Genomic DNA, 24,752 nt, shown 5'->3' on the forward strand with positions numbered 1-24,752 from the left:
GTCCCCAAAAGGCAGCCCCACTGGACAGTCACTGAACTTTCAAACACCCAACACTAGATGCTGTAAAGCACGATTACCATACGAAAGAAAATATAGAGTAGATTGGAAATGTATTAACCACAACATTCAAGAACAATATAAATTGCAAAGTCACAAATGACCCTACACTCGAATAAATGATGGAATGATGCTTTGTAATAAAAGTTGAGGAGAGAATAAAGAAAAATTGACAGGATAAAAAGAGTTGGATTCACTAAGAAGATAAAAACAGAAATATAATCTTAAAAAGTTTCAACACATTTAATCAAAAAACTGTACAGTTTTACAAACATTGAGGAAAGATAAGCAGCTTATCATCATATATTCATAAGCATTAAACATCAGAGATGGACACAATGTTTTTTGCTTACATTTTGAACGCAGACAGGGCCACACCATTCAACCTGGGAGACCCATGTTGCCAGATAAGTCGGTTTACAAAACAGGTAAAAGGAAAGTAAAGAGTATGCTCTCCTACTCTGTTCACCTCCGCAGATCTAGAAAACACACCCCCTTTTTTTTCTCATTCCCAGACCCAGGAGAAAGTTTTACATCAACCAAACAATCCTTAGATTAGCACACCCCAAAACAGTAGAACTAAAAAAACATTAGCTTATAAAGAAAAAAAGAAAAAAAAAAAAAAAACTCAGGCAACCCAGTGGCAGTTTCCTTATACTGCCCCTTCTGGAATACAGTCAAGAGTATTAGTGACAACTATACCAAGGTTAAGAGGTTTGCTGCTATACCAGAGCTTCACCATTTTCTTCATTCATGGAAGGAAAACTAAAAATGTAACCTCCATTTGCTCTATCCCTAACTGGAAAGTCGAGCTCCAACGCCCTTGTTGGATTCTGCATTTGAGAGTATAAAGATTCATCCAGGCTTGGTTTTAGGAACCTGTGAACAATTATGCTCTATTTACAGATTAATAGAGGCATAACCAAAGTCAAAAAAAAATCTGACTAAGACTCCCTACTTCATAACTCCTAAAGTGTAAGAACTAAAAATTTCTACCAGTATAAACAATTGCCCTAGAAAGGATCCTACCATTTGTCAAATTTCCATTTTCCAAATCATATTATCCACATTAACATCATGTGTCTTTTCCAAGGCAGCAACTTTGGACCGACTTGATGCTATTGAAATAGCACCTTTTCCTCTTTCATCCTGAGGGAGCTCACAGGTTTCACCAATCATCCCTGATCTCAAGTCAGCTGGAGGAATGAAACAGTCCATAGACAGGCCTGGAACATTGAATGCAACCTCTTCAATTGTCCAAGCTTCTTCCATCTTTGTTTTAGTATGACTCATGGCCATCTCGCCAAACCTGAAAAGATTTACCACAGAACGCCCTGAATGGGCAATCATGATCCCTTCAACGGGCCTGTAATCCTCAAGGAAAGAATTAATCGTAGTTTCCCAGTACACTGCATCACCGCCATTGGACTGGATACGAGTCAAATGGGAATCCTCTATATGAACAAGAAGGCCTGTCTTCTGGCTAAAGTAACCAAACAAGACATGCCTTATGATCTCAGCAGGGCCTTCACTTCTCGCTTTCAAAGTTTGAGGGTCAGCACAGAGCTTAAGGATAAAGCAATCCTCACCATTAATCTTCTTCTCCCCAATGCATTTCGCATCAGAGAACATACTGGCTGTTGTTCTTGGATCAAGACCCTGACATTGAAAAACAGCCAAAATTTAAAAAGAAGAAAAATTACAAATTACAAAGTAAACTATGAACAAATAAATTGATTACACGAAAGATCACCTGAAGTGCACGACGCAAGGGTCTAACGGGGCCTTTGGCAGTATGGGCACCAAGCCATGGTGTGTGCCTCCAGACCAGCTTGCCATTGCAGCCAGCATGAACTTTGCTTCCCCCAACTGCAAGCTCGACATACCACATATCTGGATTCATCTGCCAGAGTACAAACCCACCTGACTCAGTACATCTGGAGGCATTCCTGTTCTTCATAACCTTTGTAGCTGTTTCAAATTCAGAAGCTACCATCCTCAGCTTTCCCATGGCATACGCGTTTCGAATTGAGTTTTGGAGCTTCTGCCCACCGGACGCTGCTGTATACTGTTGCAAGATGTACTGAGCAGATGAAGTTTCCTGCAACAAGAATAAACAAGAGTCAATTAACCCCTCCCCAAAAAAAAAACACAAATTCATGGCATCAACCCAGCAACATTGAAGCCAGATTCCAGGTGAAGTACCTCATTATCTGTTTGTTTACGAAGAAAATTTGGAAAAACAAGTAAAAACTAAAATGACACTCTTTATGCGTTTAAAGCATCATAATCCCACCACCTGGATGGACCCAGATGGCATTTTGAGCTAAATTTATCCGACCAAGACTATATAAAAACTCCTCTCTTCCTGTACTTACTTATTTTCTAACCAACCAAACAGGGGCCTATTATTTTCCTTTTCCCTTTTTTTTCTTTTGTAGAGCCTTGACGCAATTGCACCCAAAAGAAGATGAAGATTTGCCGTATTCATCAAGACGACTAAATTTTGGAATGAAAAAAAAATTATTGAAATATAAATATATATTTATGTATATATAGATATATATCTAGTGAGAGTGAGAGAGAGATAGAGAGAAATGGGTAACCATGAAATATCCCTTGACTTTCTTCAAATTTACGCAAAAGAGGAAAATATAGGGCACATCTCTGCTTACAAACATCGTATTATTATATAAAATTATTTTTACCAGAAATAACACTTTCAAAGAATGTATAAGAAACGTGTAAGGATATAACCCAAAACTTTTATAATAGAACTAGTCATACTGACAAAGGAAAAGGCCAAAAAAAATCATAGGAGAGGTAGAAGCTCACAATGGGAGTGTCCTTGATGCTAAGGTGAGGCAAAGGATCATTGGAGCTAACATGAACAGGGGCAAGAGGAGCTCCCATCACTCCCAGTAATAGTCTCAGATCAGACCTCTTATACGCCGTTGAAGTGATCGAAGGAGCCCTCGAGAGTTGCCCCTTCATCCACTGCCCTAAGCCCGAGCCAACCCGCTTCGAGTCCCCCACTTCGCCGTCCGGATCAGGACCCTCCATCAGCGGCGTAAGCGCCTCACCCATTGGCCTCAGACTACCCGATCTCGCGATCAATCCATCGGGCTGCCCATGGTTGTTGTTGTTTCTGCTGTTGCTGTGCTTCTTCCTCCGTAGCAAACCAGAAATGGGAGAAGCAGACCTCGACGGACTGTTTCCTCGAGACCTCGACGGAGAAAGGCCCCGAACCACCTCATCTTTCAGAGCTGCAAAGAATCCTTGTTTCTTCTCCATACTAAAAAAGCAAAAAGATGAGGAAAGAAAACAACCGTTGTTGCCCTAGAAAGTAATTCTCCGGCCGCCGCGTGCCAGTTGCAGACGTTGTTCTCCGGCCAGAGTAGTCAGAAGTAGAGCAAAGAATGAGAATGACGGTTTTAAGGTTGCAGGCTAAATAGCTCTGTGGAGTGGAGAGCGAGGGGAGTGTGAATAGTACTGCAAGGTCTTCATGGAGAGAGAAAGTGAGTTCCGAAAATGTGAAAGCGGTTTTGGAGGAGAAACGTTTTTGAAGAGGGAGGCACTTTGGTGGGGACTTTACACTCTATTTCTAGAGCGAGAAAATAAATATATCTAGAGAGAGAGAGCAATGCGATCTCGTATCTGTGTAATTTTACTAATTTAGGCAGCCGAGAATTGTGAACCCTGCTTTACCTTCTTTTTTTCTAATCAAATTACCAAATTTATGCTTTCAACTTTTGCTACAGAATTCATGCATTAATAACTCAAAATAATAATAATGGGTATTGAAATTCAATAAAAAAAAAAACAAATAATGGGTATTGAAAAACAGCATGAATATCTCGTCAGTATTAATGAAATTTTTTTTTTCTTATATTATATAACCAAAAAGATACTTTTTTTTTTCACTAGTATTGCAAAAATATTTTCGACATTTATGTATGAAACAGGTAGTTTACTCATTGATATACAATTAATCCATTACAGTAAAGAATAAAGTGAGCAATTACAATTGTATTTATGACAATTGAAGAAATTATGAATTTGCTCTTGGATTGATATACATAACTTTTTTTTAGCATGAAAATCTTTAAAATGTTTTTAACTTTCAAAAATTCATATGCTTAAAACCGGTGCTGATCTACTTTATCTAGCATTTACAAGTAATTTATAATTTTCATATTACATGTGTTTGATGGTTGTGTAAAATATTATTTTTTGTGTTTGGTTGTTAAAGGAAAGGTCAAATTTTCATAAAATTAATATAATAATATATTTTATCAAAATAATAAATAATCTAAATATAAATAACAAATGACATTTTAAAAATTACCAAATTTTTCATTAGATTATAATTTATAAATAAATTTACTTCTCAAATATTTTTTAACAAAATTAAAAAATATTGTTATTAAATACTAAAATCAAGTATAATATTTAAAAATAGAAAAATACCATCATTTTATTTTTAATAATATTTCATTTGTTATTTTAAACTAAAATAATGGTATAAATGTTTTACATATCAATTTCTTTAAATAAACAAAAATTATTTATATTTTATAGTTTGATATATGTATATTTATTTCTATATTATAAGCTTCATAAATAAAATAAGTCATTAATTAAAAAATTAATAGTTTAATAAAAAAGAAAATAAAAAGGTTAAAATAAAGGTATTGTTCAGAAAAAAAATTTTGTTTATTTTAATGAAACATTGATCACACTACATTAGTTTATGGAGTTAGCTCGAAAGGAACTAGTCAACCCAAAGGTGGACCTCGAAGGCTCGAAGGTGATGGCGTGAATAGCACTACAATTGTCAGCTCGAACTAAGGTGTAGGCTCAAAGACGTACATTCGGTAAATGACAGGCAGTTGTGTTTGTGTATTAGAAGCCTACAATCGTGGGCTTGGTTATATTTGCATAGTCAATCATATTTTTGTGGGATCTTTTGTATTTCAAATTTAAATTACATATGGTTGTAACTTCCTCAAAAGTATGAGAATGAATATCATAACCCAGCCTATAAATATGGTGACATTTATTTGTAAAGCATGCTCAATTTGGATATGGAGAACTTCTTTGAAATTGCTTTTAAAGTTTTAATGCAGACTATCTTTATAATCATGACTCGTAAACTAGGTAGATTTAACTACTGAATCACGTAAAAATATATATTCTTTTCTTTTCTTCCTAATACGTTGATAAAAGCTTAATTGCTTTTATTTATTTTTAGTCGACGAAAAACGTTATCAGCAGTTTTGTGCTTTCATTGAGATCATTAAGCATTATGTTAAATCTCTCATTTGAATATGTGTTCATCACAAAAATGGTTGCACCCGTTGGAAACATCCTCAGATCTGGAAGTGGACGACCACTACCCAGAATCTCAGAGGAAAATACCCCGCAGACTGAGTGTAACGCCCTGGTTACCCCAGAACAGTTATGGTGAACGGTGAACCGGAAATTTGACTCGCTACCCGAGTCCTTTGGTTAAAACGTGCATCTAAGTGTTATCAACAGGCTAAGGTGAAAATCAATGAAAAGGAAAGGATATATTTTATTAATTATAAAACTGTACATGGGCCCATCAAAACGTTTACAAGTTATTTACAACTCAAAATGGTCATTACTGTTTCAAATTTACAAACCCGCCGACCTAAGCGGCAAAAATAGGGTAAACCCCCTAGTTCCTCTGAGAACTCATTGGTCGTGGTGGTCAAGCGGCCGCATATGTACACATCACCACCTAAGCTCTCCACTCAAGGCTGGGTGAGCTTTTCTTTCCCTTTACCTGCATCACATAGCACCCATGAGCCAAGCCCCAGCAAGAAAACACAATATAGCATGACATTATATCAACAATGATCATAATAATCATTCAGGACTATCAGTCCAAAATAGGTAAGTGACAGTCGCAAAAGTCACTAATGTGGGTACAACTTCCTTTAGCCATGTGACGATAGGGTCACCGGGGCTTAACAGATAAGTGAGCCTTTCACTAGCTTAAACAGAATAGGTGGATGATGACTAGTCACCAACATAACCTTTCTCATGACCCTAGAGTCATAACTATGGAACATTGTTCCCTAGCCATGTGACAAGCAGTCACCTAGGCCTTAGGCCTTGGCTCTGAGTAACTAGCTTAGACTAGCCAAGCGCTTATAAGTTTCATCGACCTTAGGGTCGGTCTAGCATTAATGCCTTAGATTCATTCAATGCTGATATCGATCAGATCTAATCTTCATTCGGCCCTGCGTTCAGGACGCTTATGCCGTTTCTGACTCTTAGGTCAGTATCCCTGACTAGTCAGTGCCATATACAAGTAAACAATATTCGCTAGCATTTAATATGCAATCAATGTCCACATTTATCAACCAACATGCCTCAACAACAATCATGCATGTCACATACACAGGGTGCAGTTTTCTTACCTCTGATTCGAGCGAGAATGAATAAAAGAACGACCCTTGAGAACAATCCGACTTTTAGTCCTTTAGCGGGCACCTAGTCATAACTAAATATGGGACACCATCAATAAAATGATTAAAAAAGGTTCCCAAACCAAGATCTAGCCTCCGGGACATCAATCCCCACTAATCCGGGTAGTAGGAACAATCCCGAGGCCCAAACGAAGTTCCCGGGGCCAAAACGCTCAAATGGGCTCAAACTTGTCCAAGGGCTACGGCCCTAACACCTTGGACCGCAGCCCCCAGCCACTCTAGGAGCAAGGGCAGTGGCGCCCTACACCTAGGGCCGCGACGCCCAGCAAGGCCAAACTTGCTCCCCCTGCTTCTTCGAGCTAGGGCCGCGGCGCCCAAGAACAGTGTCGCGGCCCCCAACCCAGAGCCATCCCCAAACTCGTTTTCCATCATCCTAAACACCCCCAAATCATACCTAAACACTTCCAAATCAACAAATCAAAGTTTCCAAGCTTCCCAATGATCCAAAACCATCAAATCCCAAGGCTCGAACGAACCAAAAACTCAACGATTCACAAAATCCAATTCTAAGCTTAGAAACTCTAAAAACTCAAAGCTTAAAACTTAGATTACCTTTGATTAGGTTGTTTCTCGTCAAATCCTTTGGTCAAGAAGCTTCTAATCTTTCCTAGGATCGATATGCCTCGATCCTTGCTTAATTCCAACTCCTAGAACTCGAGATATCTTCGAAAATGTTTCGAACGGTAAAATGAACTAACGGGAAAGAACGAGAGGTTTTATAACGTATGATTCTATTTGATAAGCTACTTCAAGCTTAAGTAACCTCAAATAAAACCTAGTGCTCGGGACCCCAAAACCCTCCCCGGGAACATTATAGTCAAAACTTCCAGAATTTCCTCCTGATCTCAATAACTCCCAATTTATCATCAAATAACATTCTCATTACTCAATACCCAATAAAAGACCCCCGTTATGACAAAACCGCTAATTTATAATATAAGACCGTCTCGTGCCGAATAGCTCGAATATATCTCCATAATAATGGGATCTCATTCACAAATCACAATATGCACCCAAATACACAAATATACCCTCAACGGGCCAAATTACCAAAACACCCTAATAATCAAATGTGGACCCACATGCATGCATATAACATCATATTATAATATAATTCACATAACACATGCATATATTCATTTAATGGCATAATTAAACAATTATGGCCCTCCCAGCCTACTAATCCAGCCATTAAACCGCATTAGGGATTTCGGGGCATTACACTAAGGAACACCCTCGATAGGCTGGCAAACAACCAATGAATGATGATTAGCCCCCAGATGAAGGAAGGTTTCTTCCTCAACACATGAGATCCCAGCCAAAGTTCTAAGCCACCATGTTAGGATTACTACAATCCCAAGAGGTACGTCCCAATGGTGGAGTTGGAGAACCAAAGGTTGTGAGAGAGGTTAGCTGAAGCCACTCGACTGAACAAAGAAATGGTGAGAAGGGCAGCTGAAGCCAAAGAATCCCATTGGAGGACTAGGTGACGTCCTCGGCATAGTACCACGGTTCAAATGGTCGAGCAAATGGCTCAATAGAACCTGGCAGGAGGAATTGGAGTAAATACTGGAGTTAACCAGCCGAGGGTTTCATCTAGAAATCCCCTACATGCGAGCTAAGCGAGGAAATCTCCTGCCAATACTAGGAATAACCCAGCTACCCCACAAGTAGCTCAGAATGATAACCTAGAACCTACGAGGCCAGCCTCGAACAATGAGAGACTGCCACCATCTCCAATCAAGCATCCTCCTTCTCCCATTATACATCCATCACCAGTTCGAGACATACCGCAACGTGCTCTAGGCAGACCTTGAACTGGTGATGAGGTACCTTAAAGGCCACCCCGAAGTGTAAGAAGTGTCAGATGAGATAGAAATCCCTAGACCGGGCATGGACAGAGATATAACCATGAGGTCCCAGTGGGAGCAAACCAAGGGGCAAGGCAGGTGAGACAGCCCCAGCCGTCGAGAAGTCACTTATCAAGATCCCAAGCCACTAGGATCAGGGTGCACGTAGATAACCCACCTCAAAATTATGCCCAACACTAGTAGCAACAGAGGACAGTTAGTTTTCTTGAAGACAACTAGGATATTAGTAGGTCGGTAAGTGTGTACAATACCGAGCCTAGGTGCTACAAAAATTATCCTAATAATGGTCCCCATCTCCAAGATCATCTAAATCAGAATCGGGGGCAATACAACCAGCCAAACCCAGATCTGAGGGCACACTTAAATGCCTAGAGGGAGCCATTACAACTTGTTTATGGGAATAATTATAACTCGATACCACAAGAAGGAGGTGGAGTTCCTTTGAACAATAACCAGCTCCCAATAGTGCAGGCTTCGCCTTTGGTAGATACGGTTCAGGAAAGAAAAAACGCACTCGAGGAGTAGTTTAGGCTCCTACGAGAAGGGAAAAACAAGGAAAAATCATATGACTCAGATGAGGAGCTCGAGCCCTTCACCCCTTATATTTCAAGAACACCTTTCCCGAATGGATTTAAAATACCTCACATGGCACCTTACAATGGAAACTTCGACCTTAGTAGCCACTTGAAAACTTTTAATATAGTAATGAGAGCCAGTAACGTGGGTCTCGAGCTTAGGTGCATGTTGTTTCCGACTACACTATTAGGAGCAGCAAAGAGTTGGTTCGATAAATTCCACAGATATTTTATCTCATCATGGGAATAGTTGTCAAATGATTTTAAAAATTAGTTTCAAGCTGCAAAAAGCATTAAGCCCGAAGCATCATCCTTGGAAAGCATCAAAAAACAGTCAGGTGTGTTGACGTCGTTTTTCGTCAACTTAGATATGAAGAGCACTAAACAAAATTATAGAAACAGTAGAAGAATTCAGAGGCTGTTTTACGTGGTCCAGCAGTTAAAATCTGCCTAGTCCATGAGTCACTATTATTATTCTCACTACTCTCTCAACGTTGTTTCAGAAAGTAATCTGGCAGAGTATTCTCCAATACAATTTGTGTGTGATTACAAATGAATTAGACTATGCTATTTATAAACCTGGTCATGAGAATATCTTCCTCCGATTCAGGGAAGTTACAATCAATCAAATAAATATTATAAATGTGTTGGTTACATAATATCTCATGATAATAGGGATTTAAAATCTGATAATAACAAATCCCTATGGAATAGGAATTTCCTAACAGCATTACCGCATGCAAAATGCATCGCTGAGTGCAATCATAGTGCTGACGTGCTTTCGAGATCGGTCCAAGCTTCGAGATCACCATTCCGGTTATAACCTCCTCCTCATCTAGTAATTTGGTTGAGTACCTTCCTCGGAGAAGTCCGGTGCCTTTGACCTTGCAACTCAAGCTCGAACGATGCGACTCATGCTCGAGTGCAAGTAACAGATCAGTAACCATTTATCAATTCGTATAAGTGTGTTGCTTGTATCCGTATACACGAGATTAGCTATTTTGAGCCGACATTTTGAGGCTATTTATTTTATTCTCAAAATTTAGGTGTAACAAGGTGTATCACTCAAAAAGTATCTTGAGAGATTCAACTTTGAGGCAGCTCAAGCCTGACATGTTGATGATAGTAACCACTTGATGGCTATTCGAGCTGGAATCCTACAAGGAAGCGCCTTATGGGACGGCCTACAACAAAAACTGTTTCGTACCATAGTGGAATTCACCCTATGGGCTCAAAGGTTTATCAACGTAGAAGAAGCCAGGTTGACATTACAACTAGCACCTCCGGCCTCAATAACTACAACGATGAATGTGAATCCTACAGCAAGCTCGGTGACACCAACTGTTGTCCAACCCTTTAGTGATAATTCCTCTAAACGAAAGAAAAATGATAGAAATACTCTCGAGGCTGAAGGGAGTAAGAAGAAAAAGGGAGACAAATATATCTCCATTTACACTGTGCTACCAAGCTAATGGAGACTCAAGAAATTATCTACATGGAGAATGAGAATCAGGTTTCGTTTCGACGGCCTAAGCCGATGCGCAATCAGCATGCTCAACGAGACCAGAATAAGCACCGTCAATTCTATAGGGGCATCGACCACATGACTGAGGAATGTAGACAATTGAAGGACGAGATCGAGGGTTTGATCTCGAAGGTTACCTCGGGCAGTATGTCCGAAATAGAGGCAATAATCAGGGGTAGGCTCCTTCGAACCAAAGAGTGGCACCAGCCCAACCTCCACCACCACCTCAGGTCGCAACACCCCATGCTCAAGAAGATAACCAACCACCTCCGATTGATGAAGATGATGTAATAACCATCTATGGAGGGCCCCATATAGCTGGAATGCTCAGAAGAGATATGTACAAGAGCTAAAAACTGAAGATGGATCACTCTATGTTCCAGAGCCCCGTGCTCCAAAACTATAAAGGGTCGAATCCCAACCAATAGCTATTACAGAAGAAGATGCCTCTCATGTACAGTTCCCCCATAACGACCCATTAGTCATAACTATCTATCTCACCAATAAGATGGTTCATTGATTATTGATTGATAACAAGAGCTCAGTAAATATCCAATATAAAATGATGTTAGAAAAAATGGGCCTATCGGTTCGAGATTTAAAATCATGTGCAGCTACCCTTTATGAATTTTCAGGACAAGAGATAGCCAACACAGGAACTATCGAGCTCCCTGTAACTCTGGGGGAGTATCCAGTATCGATCAGTAGGATGTTTGAATTCATAGTGGTGGATACTGTAATGCCCCGACTAATTCTAAGACCTCGGACCATTAAAAACTACTAAGACATAGCTACTATATTGGAAGACATGCGTAAAATAATAGAAACTTTATTATAAAATTCCAAAATACGATATGGAATACAAAATACGATATGGGATCCCATTGTTTGATACATAAAAACATAAACATAAACTTTAATTAATTGTTTAAAACCTAAGTGCAGAAATACATAGAAACATAAATTAAAAGACTTGAAACAACGTCATCCTCGATCTTCCAGTAATCCATTCAATCAATCCATCCCCAATACACATGCCAAGCTGCCACGAATCCATCCCGCCTTCCAAGCTCATTTTCCTGCACCATCTAAAATAAAAGGAATGAGCCTAATGCCCAGCAAGGAAAATCTACAAAAAACATATATCATAAATCAAAAGACCATATCATAAAACATATGATGTAAAAACGTATATCATATAGGACTACAATATTAATGGCCATTAACTCATTACCATAGCATGTGATAAAACCATTTAGGTCCTCAGTCTACTAATCGAGGTAGGTTAGATCATAAGGTAGTATATGATAACCCATCTAGGTCCTTAGTCTACTAATCGAGGTAGGGTAAATCATAACACTAAATCACGATAATGATAAAAATCTTGGGGTTTGCTATCTAAGCAACTATAAGCCCCAAGCGAATAAAAACATATTCATACATATATATATATATAACATAACATACCATAGCATATAAACATATCATAACACATATAATCCAACCTATTTTCCTTACCAAAAATCAAGATATTGGAGACAAGAACGGGATGGAAAACTCCTAAAATCAACAATAAGAACCAAGAGTTTCTAAAGAAAATGAGATGAAAAAGTAATCTAAACCATCAAGATAGAAACTTATTGAAGAACCTTAAGTTTCAAGAACTTAAATACCTAACCAAGAAGCCATAAAATCAACTTATGATCTGAAAGAAAATATAAGAACTATGATGGACTAAATTTGAGGATAAGAATACCTTGAATGGACTAGAACTTTGATCTACACCTTAATACCGAAATTTCACTCTATCTTACTTCCCAAGTGTTTATAAAGCTTAGATTGAAAAGCTTTTAAATCCCAAACCCTAGTGTTTTCTCTCTTAGAATAACTTAGCAGCTTGGAGGCTCTGAAGAATGCTTGAAATGATGAATGAAATGGCTGAGTACTAGGTTCTATTTATAGAGTTCAAGGAGCGAAACTAACCCCTTTTAAAATGAATAAAAAAATGAATAATATTTGAATAAATTAGAATTTTCGGTTCAACAGATGCCTAGAACTCGGTCAAAAATGTTCAAGAGTAAGTCCAAGTGGTTGAGGGCTGTTTCTAATTTAAATCCAAAAAGTTTCAAAAATGGCTCCAAGAGCTGATATATAGCCTACCCTAGGTGATATATCACCCCTACCTATGCTCCTAGCTTAAGTGGTTTCGTTCCCGCGAAATCGACGTGTTTTCTGTATCTTCAATATGAGACATATCAGCCCCTATAGCTGCGATATATCGACATGCGATGGTATTTTAAACACGTTTTTGCACACTTTCAACATATTTGAAGTTTGTTAAAACAACTTTGACTGAGTAAAACGTAATCCTAACAACTGCTAGAAGGTTTTAGAGCTTCTAGATTTATCTTTTATTAAATTATTCATCCAAAATGCTTAAATCCTTAATAAACATGCTTGTGACAAGTGTCACGTTCTTAATTTTTCTATCTAAACCTTAGGTTATAATAAATAATATTTCTAGGACCAGCTATATTAATCAAACCTTATGTTAAAATTAATATTTCTAAACTATAGGTTAAACTTATAAAATCTATAACTATTTCTACGAGTTTCCAACTAAATCCCGCAATAACCACAAAAACTAAAATACTACAAGCTACTACTAGCTACTACCATGCTACAATTCTCCCCTACATAAAAGGATTTTGTCCCTGAAATTTACTTACCAAAAAATTCCGGTTACCGTGCTAGGATGTCTTCCTCCAACTCCCACGTTGCCTCCCATTTGGAATACTCTTAGACCATAATTCATTCATCCCCTTCTCTAGGATGCTAACCCGTCGTTCCTCGTAACTCAGGTCTTTCTGGAGTGCTATCGTATCGTACTTGAGGATGTGAGATGGGTCTGACACATATCTATGTAGCATCAAGATGTGAAATACATTGTGGCTATCTGCTAGAGCTGGCGGTAGGACTAATCTATATGCAATTGTTCCCATATTGTCCAGTATCTCAAAAGGACCTATAAATTGGGGACTAAGTTTGCCTTTCTTCCCAAACCGCTTCACTCCCTTCATTGGAGATATCTTTAAGAAGACTTGATCTCCGACTTTGAATTCCACATCTCGCCGCTAGGCATCCGCATAGCTTTTCTGTCGACTCTGAGCAGCGAGCATACGCTTTCTAATCAGTGCCACTGCATCCTCAGCCTCTCTAACAGCTTCGGGTCCAAGAAGTTGTCTTTCTCCTACCTCGTCCCAATGTAACGGGGATCGACACATCCTTCCATAAAGCAACTCATAGGGTGTTATACCAATCATTGTATGGTAGCTATTATTGTAGGAGAATTCTATAAGTGGCAAATACTTACTCCACGATCTTCCAAAGTCTAGTACACAAGCGCGCAACATATCTTCTAAAATTTGTATGGTACGCTCGGACTGATCGTCGGTCTGAGGATGAAATGTCGTACTGAGACTTAGCATGGTACCCATGGCTTGCTGCAAGCTTCCCCAAAATCTCAATGTAAACACCGATCCTCTATCTGATACTATGGTCTTAGGGATTCCATGGAGTTGTACTATTTCTCGAACATAGATGTTTGTGTACTGGTGCGTAGTATACGTAGTCTTGATAGGCAGGCAGTGATTTGACTTGGTGAGTCTATCTACCACAACCCAAGCCGAGTCGTGCTGCTTAATTGTTTGTGGTAATCCTGTCACGAAGTCCATGGCTATGTCTTCCCACTTCCATTCTAGAATACTAAGTGGTTGCAATAAGCCTGCAGGTCGCTGATGTTCTACTTTTACTTGCTGGCATATAAGGCATTTGGACACATACTCTGCTACGTCTTTCTTCATTCCCGGCCACCAATATAATGCCTTAAGTTCATGAGTGATCTTGGTTGACCCCGGGTGAACCGAGTATGGGGTAGTGTGTGCCTCTTCTAAAATCTTCATCTTAATTCCATAATCATTCGACATGCACACCTGTCATTTATATCTCAAGAACCCTTGTCATGATATAGAGAAATCTGTAGTCTTGCCTTCTTTGACTGTAGCCATATGCGATACTAACGTGCCATCATGTCCTTGCCCGATCCGTATATCTTCTAATAGACTTGACTGGATGGACAAGTTAGCCACTTGAATAATGACTAGTTCTATTGGGAGTGGCTTTTCTATTTCGGATAATGTTGCCAAATTTCTATAACTCTTTTGACTTAGTGCATCTGCAACTACGTTTGCTTTTCCTGGGTGGTATAGGATTTCGCAGTCAGAATCCTTTACTAGTTCTAACCACCTGCGCTGCCTCATGTTGAGCTCTTTCTGTGTGAAGAAATACTTTAAGCTATTGTGGTCTGTATAAATCTCACACCGTTCTCTATAAAGATAGTGGCACCAGGTTTTCAATGCGAAAACCACCACTGCCAACTCCATATCGTGCGTTGGATAACGTTGCTCGTATTCCTTCAGCTGCCTTGTGGCATAGGCTATCACTTTGTCATTTTACATTAGCACACAACCCAAACCTTGCTTCGACACATCATAGTATACTACAAACTTGTCGTTGGGTGTCGGTACACAAAGTACTAGTGCTGAGCATAGTTTATCTTTGAGCAACTGGAAGCTCTCTTCACATCTATCCGTCCAGTTAAACTTTTGCTGTTTCCGGGTCAGGTTGGTAAGCAGAGTGGCTATCTTAGAAAAACCTTCTATAAATCTCCAGTGATAGCCTGCTAGCCCGAGAAAACGTCTAACTTCAAACGCATTCTTAGGTCCTGGCCAATCCTTCGCAGCCCCTGTCTTAGCTGGGTCTACTGCGACTCCATCTTTGGATACTATATGGTCGAGGAGTGTTACTTGAGAAAGACAAAATTTTCACTTCTTGAACTTGGCGTAAAGTTGATGCTCCTTCAATCGCAGCATAGTTAGTCTTAAATGTTCCTCGTGCTCAGCTTCGTCCTTGGAGTACACCAAAATATCATCAATGAACACTACGATGAATTTGTCCAAGTAATCCTTGAAGACCCGATTCATTAAATCCATAAATGCAGCTGGAGCATTTGTAAGACCAAGACATAACTAGAAACTCGTAATGTCCATATCGAGTTCTAAAAACTGTCTTTGGTATATCCTCTTCCCGTACCTTGAGCTAGTGATAACCGGACCGTAGTTCAATCTTTGAAAACACGGTCACTCCTCGGAGTTGATCAAATAAGTCATCGATCCGGGGCAGGGGTACTTATTCTTAATTGTCACCTTGTTCAGCTCGCAGTAATCGATACACATCTGCATGCTTCCATCCTTCTTCTTCACAAATAGAACCGATGCTCCCCATGGCGAATGGCTTGGTCTGATGAAACCGATGTCTAAGAGTTCTTGTAACTGCATTTTTAACTCCTTGAGTTCATCCTGTATGGTGCCTTTGAGATAGGCTCGGTTCCCGGTACTAGTTCGATTGTGAATTCAATTTCCTGAGTAGGCAATAACCCTGGTAAGTCATCAAGAAATATCTCTGGAAATTCCTTTATAACACGGACGTCTCCAACCTTTAGTGGTGTTTCTTTTGCCACATCCATGACGCTTGCTAAGAATGTGTGACATCCTTTCTCTATCATCCTCTGAGCTTTGAGAGATGAGATAAGTGGTGTCCGTAGTCCTGAAACCTTTCCCATAAAACATAGTTTCTGACCGTCAGGAGTTTCGAACGTCACTTGCTTACGTCTACAGTCGATGGTTGCGCCATGCCTTGCTAGCCAATCCATGCCCAGTATTACATCAAAGTCTTTGATTTCTAGCTCTATCAGGTCTCCTTCTAGTTCCGTCTCCTTGATTTTGATCGGTATGCCTCTACTATTCGTGATGATAGAACTACTTCACCAGAAGGCAACTCTGTAACAAAACCAGCTCTAAATATTTCACAAGGTTTGTCTAATTTCTCTATCATTCCTAATGAGATATACGAGTGTGTTGCTCCTGAATCAAACAATTCTTAACATATACTATTGAGGATACGAAGCTGACCTGTGACTTCTTTGTTACTAGCATTGGCTTCTCCCTGGGTCAATGCAAAGACTCTGGCTGGAACCATCTTGTTGTCCCTCTTTTCTTATTGTTTGAGCTGCGGACACTCCTTTTTTCCGATGACCTTCCTGGCCACAATTGAAAAAACCTTTGGTGTTTGCACGACACTCCCCAGGATGTCTTTTCTGGCACTTGGAGCACTAAGGGTATTCTACATAGCCCGACCTATTACTTCCATTATTTTTCTGTGCTCTTTTGTCTTTGTCAGCCTGCTTACTATCAGGATGCTTCCATTTCTAGTCATTATTGTTGTGCTGGTGGTTGTTATTGTGGTTTCGACCATTCTGAGTTTGATTCTACTGCTTGGGTTCAGACTTGCTGGCCTCCTTACTAACATTTACTTGAAGCCTTTCCACCTCTATAGTCGTTTCTAGGGCATCAGCGTAAGAAGTGGTTTCAAGATTTGCAAGCTTGACTCCCAGCTCAATCTTGGGTCTGAGTCCCCTGGTGAACTTGGTAACCCTCAAGAAATCGGTTGGGACCAACTCTGGTGCGAACTTGGCTAGACAATCGAACTGTCGAGCATACTCGACTACTGTTAAGTTGCCCTGCTTTAGACTGGTGAACTATTCTACCCTCATAGCGATGACTGCCGAGTTGTAGTACTTCTTTTGAAACAGTTCCACAAATCTGGCCCAAGTCATGGTGGCGACGTCATGAGTTTGCTGTACTAAATCCCACCAGATTCTATCATCCTTTTTCAGAAGAGACGAAAGGCATGATATACGATCTGTGTTGCCGAGGTTCATGTGTGCTAGTATCGGCTCTACATTCCTGAGCCATTCTTCTGCCTCGAAGGGGTCTGTTGTCCCTTCAAATTTTGGAGCGTGCTGCTTATGAAAACCCTCGTAGATTGGCTCGATGTACTGAGCTGGATAGGGCGCATAATTTGCCACCGGCCATCCCCCATATCGACCTACTTGTTGAGGTGCTTGAGCCACTGGCCGAGGCTGCGGTTGCGGCTGAGGCTGTTGTCGTTGTTGCTGCAGCAGTTCTTCCACTTGTTGATGCAGACGAACAATCTCAGCGGTGTTGTCCACAGGAGGTGGGGCATTTCTATTGGCAACAACAGTAGTAGCACGCATTCCCCTTCGTCGGACTAGAGGGGCTTCGTTAGTCTCGCTGGCGGTGCTGGAGGCATTGGCATTCGTGCGTGCATACCTTCATAGCGACATCTTCAGCAAAGTTTTAATAGTCAAGAAATACATGTTAGAACTTACCCTAATAGGTTCTAAGGCAAAACTTAGTCTAAGCAAACATAACTCGGACCTATCAGTTATGATTTCTTATGAAAAATTATGTACGTCATCTTTATAAATTAAGGTGTGATTCTATACTTAGAAAAATAAATCATCTTTATTATTTTTTAAGTTTGTTTCTAACCATCCTATATGACTTAATTCTTAGGCTCGAAACTCATCATTGTTCCGAAGTTAACCATATTGAGGGAGGGCTGGGATCAGTAAAATCATTCCCACTACTATGGTCCCCTAAACTCTCAATATAAAACCCGGTCCATTGATTTGTATCCACCATCACCGAACTCAGTCATTATTTATTTATTCTAAAATTTATTATGATTGTAAAAAAAAACTCAAACTCATACATGTCATTCAAAAATAACAACTTTATTCATTTGGAAAAATATTTTCACTAAGTACAATCATAAATTCAAAAATAAATAAATAATTAATGAAATTAATAAAGAAACTATAATAAAAATAACTAGGGTAAAATCTAAAAATCCGGATCCTCTACATTTGACCCTTCATCTAACATATCATCATCTATTTCTTCATAATCATCGTTACTATGACACTCGAAACTACCTCAGGGAATTTTCATCAAGATATTATGCTTTTGTTCATTAGTAAATTGAAATTCAAACTTAGAAGTGAACCTTAGTATAAGGAAATAATATCTAATGGCTACCGGTACATCATCTTCATCATCTACAGTCTCTCGTAATTATTCTAATGTTGAAATTATAGAAGGAAAATCTTTAAAAAGCCTAATTACTAGGACATATTGTTCCGTGGCTCTCATCATAATTTGCCTATTGATTTGAAGGTGAACTATCTCTTTGTGAAACAAGATCAATCTTTGAGTGATTCTTTCTAGAACTCCTAATGTATTCCTTGGCTCTCTAATCTTTTTCAATGCCTTAATGGCTTGGATATCATGATAGGTCAAAGCTCCATTCATTCTTAGCTGAAAACATAACGAATAACACGTTAGCTATTAACATAAACATAATGATCATAGCATAAACACTTACATTGGCGGTTAGATCCGTAGCTTGTGCATGTGTATTAAGGAGAACTTCATGCATATGAACTGTGGGTTCTAATACCAACTATAATGCCCCGACTAATTCTAAGACCTCGGACCATTAAAAACTACTAAGACATAGCTACTATATTGGAATACATACATAAAATAATAGAAACTTTATTATAAAAATCCAAAATACGGTACGGAATACAAAATACGATATGGGATCTCATTGTTTAATACATAAAAACATAAACATAATATTTAATTAATTATTTAAAAACTAAGTGCAGAAATACATAAAAACATAAATTAAAAGACTTGAAACAACATCATCCTTGATCTTCCAACAGTCCATTCAATCAATCCATCCCTAATACACATGCCAAGCTGTCACGAATCCATCCCGCCTTCCAAGCTCATTTTCTTGCACCATCTAAAATAAAAGGAATGAGCCTAATGCCTAGCAAGGAAAATCTACTAAAAACATATATCATAAATCATAAGACTATATCATAAAACATATGACGTAAAAACGTATATCATATAAGACTACAATATTAATGGCCATTAACTCATTACCGTGGCATGTGATAAAACCATCTAGGTCCTTAGTCTACTAATCGAGGTAGGGTAAATCATAACTCTAAACCACGATAATGATAAAAATCTTGGGGTTTGCTATCTAAGCAACTATAAGCCCCAAGCGACTAAAAACATATTCATACATATACACATAGCACATAACATATCATAGCATATAAACATATCATAACCCATATAATCTAACCTATTTTCCTTACCAAAAACCGGGATATTGGAGACAAGAACGGGATGGAAAACTCCTAAAATCAACAATAAGAACCATGAGTTTCCAAAAAAAAGAGATGAAAAAGATATCTAAACCATCAAGATAGAAACTTATCGAAGAACCTTAAGTTTCAAGACCTTATATACCTAACCAAGAAGCCATAAAATCAAGTTAGGATCTGAAAGAAAATGAAAGAAAATAAAAGAACTATGATGGACTAAATTTGAGGATAAGAATACCTTGAATGGACTAGAACTTTAATCTACACCTCAATACCGAAATGTCACTCTATCTTACTTCCCAAGTGTTTATAAAGCTTAGATTGAAAAGCTTTTAAATCCCAAACCCTAGTGTTTTCTCTCTTAGAATAACTTAGCAGCTTGGAGGCTCTGAAGAATGCTTGAAATGATGAATGAAATGGATGAGTACTAGATCCTATTTATAGAGTTCAAGGAGTGAAACTAACCCCTTAAAATGAATAATAATTGAATAAATTTGAATTTTTGGTTCAGCAGATGCCCATAATTTGGTCAAAAACTTTCAAGAGCAAGTCCAAGTGGATGAGGGCTATTTCTAATTTAAATCCACAAAGTTTCAAAAATGGCTCCAAGAGCCGATATATCGCCTACCCTAGGCGATATATCGCCCCTACCTATGGTCTGAGCTTCCGTGGTTTGTTCGTGCGAAATCGACGTGTTTTCCATATCTTTCGTAGGTGACTTATTGGCCCATATAGCTGTGATATATCGGCATACGATGATATTTTAAACATGTTTTTGCACACTTTCAACATATTTGAAGTTTGTTAAAACAACTTTGACTGAGTAAAACGTAATCCTAACAGCTGCTAGAAGGTTCTAGAGCTTCTAGATCTATCTTTTATCAAATTATTCATCCAAAATGCTTGAATCCTTAATAAACATGCTTGTGACAAGTGTCACCCTCTTAATTTTTCTATCTAAACCTTATGTTATAATAAATAATATTTCTAGGACCAACTGTATTAATCAAACCTTATGTTAAGATTAATATTTCTAAACTATAGGTTAAACTTATAAAATCTATAACTATTTCTACGAGTTTTCAACTAAATCCCGGCTTGAACCAATAACCACAAAAACTAAAATACTACAAGCTACTACTGCTACTATCTAGCTAAGTAAAATTCTGAGACGCTACAGATACACCATCCGCTTACAATGTTTTTCTCGAGAGACCAGCCCTGATTAAGCTAGGGGTAGCAACATCTGTGAAGCACTTGGTTCTCAAATTCCCAACACCAAGTGGACATTGAAAGGAGACCAATTAGCAGCTTGAGAAAGCTATAGCATTTCTATGACAGGAAAGGGTCAATCCAGCGCCTAAGCACTAGATGTGATCGAGGAAATAAAAGAAAGAGTTTTTGAGGTCGAAGATGAAATTGACCCCATATTAGGCGAGGACCGAGCTGAACTCGAACCAATTGAGGAGCTCGAAGATGTCCAGCTCGATGAGAAGGACACAACTAAAGTGGTGAAAATTGGAAAGAATCTTATTAAAGAGGCGAAATAGCAATCAACACACTTCTTGAGAGAAAACCAACATGTTTTTGCTTGGTCCCATGCAAATATGATTGGGATTTGTCCCAACATAATAAGTCACACTTTGAACATGGACAAAAACTTCCCTCCAAAATTGCAAAAAAGGAGGTTTCTTAATGATGAAAGGAAGCAAGCCCTAAAATAGAAAGTGGATAGGTTGAAAGCTAACTGTTTCATAAGAGATGCTTTCTACCCATATTGGATTGCTAACTCGGTGTTGGTTCCCAAACCAAACGGGAAATGGATAACCTATATCGATTATTCTGACTTGAATAAAGCGTCTCCAAAAGATTGTTTTCCATTGCCTCAGATTGACTAGCTCATGGATGCAACTTCGGGACATGATGTCATGTCATTTATGGATGCTTATTTTGGATATAACCAGGTAGCCATGCATCCTCTCGACCAAGATCATACGAGCTTTATGATAGAAAAGGGATTATATTGCTATAATGTGATGCCCTTTGGGCTTAAGAATGCTAGAGCAACATACCAAAGATTGGTAAATTGTATGTTCGCCAAGCAAATCGAAAACAACATGGAGGTGTACGTGGATGATATGTTATTAAAATCCAAGCACACCAATAACCATGTTCTCCACCTCACAGAATGTTTCACTATACTCCAAAAATACAATATGAAGTTGAACACACAAAAGTGCTCCTTCAGAGTATCTTCTGGAGAGTTTCTTAGTTTTATAGTAAATGCTCAAGGAATCAAGGAAAATCCTGACAAAATCAAGGCCCTAATAGAAATGCCTTCACCTCGAAAGCACAAGGATGTCTAGAGTCTAAGTGGATGCATGGCAGCATTGACCTGGTTCATCTCAAAATCAACCGATAAATGTCTGCCATTCGTTAACCTTTTGAGAGGGAGTAAGAAATTTGAGTGGACAAAGGAATGCGAGCTAGCCTTTCAGGCTCTCAAGAAACACCTCACAGAACCATCGATTTTGTCTAAACCCATATTGGGAGATGTACTATACTTATACCTTACCACAACTGAGCATGCAATCAGTACTGCATTAGTTTGGGAGGACAAAAAAGTACAAAGGTCAATGTATTACGTTAGTAAAAGACTCTTAGAGGATAAATCAAGGTACCTTCTAATGGAAAAGCTCGCATTGTGTTTGGTACATGCATCATGGAGGTTGCAACCCTACTTACAAGCACACCTCATACATGTTCTTACTGACCAACCATTGAGAAAAATATTGGAAAAATCTGAAGCATTAGGGCGAATATTATAATGGGCAGTTGAACTCGGGCAATTCAAGATCACTTATCACCTGAGAACAACAATCAAGGGCCAAGCATTAGCTGATTTTATAGTTGAATGCACCGGAATATCCAACGAAGAAGTAATAACCCTAGCTCGAGAGCTGTGGAAACTTTACGTTGATGGGTCCTCAAACGAGAATGGATCGGGGACAGGGATCATACTGATAACCACCGAAGGGCATAGATTTCATTTTGCATTAAGATTTGGATTTGATGCATCCAACAATGAGGAAGAATACGAAGCGCTACTAGCAGGGCTACGAGTGGCTTGTGAACTAAAGTCCAAAGCCATACATTATTATAGTGACTCCCAACTCGTAGTCAACCAAGTACGTGGTGAATATCAAGCTCGAGGGACAAAGATGGCGACGTATCTAGAAAAAGTGAAGACTACATTTGAACAATTTTAGTACTACACGATCGAACAAGTTCCAAGGGAACATAACTCGAATGTTGGTGCTTTGGCTTGACTTGCAACAACTAGGGAAGCTGACACGCTCAATGTTGTCCCATTAGAATTCTTGCCACAACTAAGTATATCCGAGCTGAAAATGGGTGCGAACAACATGATTGATTCATAACCAACATGGATGACGCCTATAATTGATTACATCGAAATTGGGAGCCTCCCTAAAGACCAGAACGATGCTAAAAAAATTGTTGTGTAAGATTTCGAGATATACTATCTTGGAAGGAAAATTGTTTCGAATAGGCTACTTGGAGCGTCCCAAATTTTCTAATAAGGCTTAGGGCCTTGATTAGCGTGCCGGGAGAGAAATAATTGATTTATTTATGCTAATATATGAATTTGATGATAATGTGATTAGAAATGCTTGTTTAGGTGAATTAAATATGCATGTGGGCCTCATTTGGCCATTAGGAGCATATTTGTAATTTTAGCCTGTTAAGGTCATAAATGTAATATTTGTGTATATTGTGATTGATACCACGAGTGAGTGGTGATATATTTGTGATGCACGATACAAGACGGTTCTAGGGAGCAGTTTAGTTAAATAGTCACAACGGGGTCGAATACCCAGTTCGGCAGGAGCCTAGGGTAATTTTGGGAATGTAACATGTGTTCAGGAATTACCGGGTAACGAGTAGTAATTTAGCAATGATTTGGACATGTCGATATTAAATAGGGATTTATAGGAACACTCAAGCAATTAGCTGGACTTGGCAATTGATGAAATTGCCCTTGGTATCACTTGTGGATTAAGATGCTTAAGGGCATTTTAGACTTTTGGCAAAGGGATAAACATGGCTTAGGCAGCTAATGGCTTGAGAAAACACTATAATTAAGTGAAGGACAAAGCAACAACTCTCAACTCTTTCTCTCCATTAGTTCTCTCTCTCTCTCTCTCTTGTGGTGTTGAAGGCTTGAAGAAACCTTGAGGATTTTAGGCTGAGGAAGAGGGGGACTGGAAGCTTGTAGTGCTGGGAAGTGATTCAGGGACTAAATTAAGCGCAGAGGTTTTCAACGAGGCTCGGGTTAGAGGAATGTGCTCGGGATCGCGGTGCTCAAATAGCTCGGGACACAGGTAAGAATTTTTTTGTACCCGTAGAGCAGGGCATGGCCCTATTATTTTTATTGCAGGGTGCGACCCTAAAGCTTATGTTTAATATGCGTTTAAATATTTGTGAATATTATGCTATATGATGCATGTTTGTGAGGGAACGACGAAGGTCGAGAATGGCTAGAAGGCGGGTACGACAAGGGACTGGGATTGGTGTTGAGCACACAGAGTGCAGGCCGTTAGGGTGAGACCCTCCTAGGGTGCTGGAGCCACCCTCTCGGTGAAGACTGTGAACCTAGGGCCTAGTAAAGCACCTGAACGGTGTTGGCTACTATGTGTTTAGCCCATTGGCTGTTTTGTTGTATGTTATGGATAGTTATGCATATGTTATATGTTTTGTAGCTCATAGGTAATCTATGGTGTAGGTAAGGGCAAGGGAAATGTCGACCAACCATGAGTACGGAGAATGTTGAGCGATGGGTACATGTTCAGCCTGCTTGGCTGCCATAGCCAGGGTTATTTTTGGGAAAATGTACTGTAATAGTTATTTTGTTTCCTAAGTCGACCATGTGTATATTTTGATCTGTAATGTATTTTCTAAACAATATTTTGGGATCCCAATTGTAAAACTTCCTAAGATTTCAATGAA

The 24,752-nt window shown here is 39.0% G+C and overlaps 1 protein-coding gene across 1 annotated transcript; it reads right to left on the reverse strand.

The window, feature by feature from the left end:
• Positions 1 to 276: 276 nt before the first annotated feature.
• Positions 277 to 3,660, reverse strand: LOC133796308 (uncharacterized). Its single transcript, XM_062233780.1, has 3 exons — positions 2,893 to 3,660; positions 1,811 to 2,158; positions 277 to 1,716 (listed from the first exon to the last, which is right to left on the reverse strand). The coding sequence occupies exons 1-3, from the start codon at positions 3,349 to 3,351 to the stop codon at positions 1,093 to 1,095; spliced, it is 1,431 nt and encodes a 476-aa protein (XP_062089764.1). The 5' UTR covers positions 3,352 to 3,660; the 3' UTR covers positions 277 to 1,092.
• Positions 3,661 to 24,752: the final 21,092 nt, after the last annotated feature.

Source organism: Humulus lupulus, chromosome 1 (assembly GCF_963169125.1).
Source record: "Humulus lupulus chromosome 1, drHumLupu1.1, whole genome shotgun sequence".
Lineage (NCBI taxonomy): Eukaryota > Viridiplantae > Streptophyta > Magnoliopsida > Rosales > Cannabaceae > Humulus > Humulus lupulus.

What these genes read in the sequence shown, in the direction of transcription:
- LOC133796308 (XM_062233780.1), bottom strand. Translation starts at nt 3,351, where the DNA reads ATGGAGAAGAAACAAGGATTCTTTGCAGCTCTGAAAGATGAGGTGGTT. An exon ending in GCATCAAGGACACTCCCATT is followed by an intron (nt 2,159 to 2,892) that starts GTGAGCTTCTAC and finishes TTCTTGTTGCAG; the next exon opens with GAAACTTCATCTGCTCAGTA. An exon ending in CCTTGCGTCGTGCACTTCAG is followed by an intron (nt 1,717 to 1,810) that starts GTGATCTTTCGT and finishes TTTCAATGTCAG; the next exon opens with GGTCTTGATCCAAGAACAAC.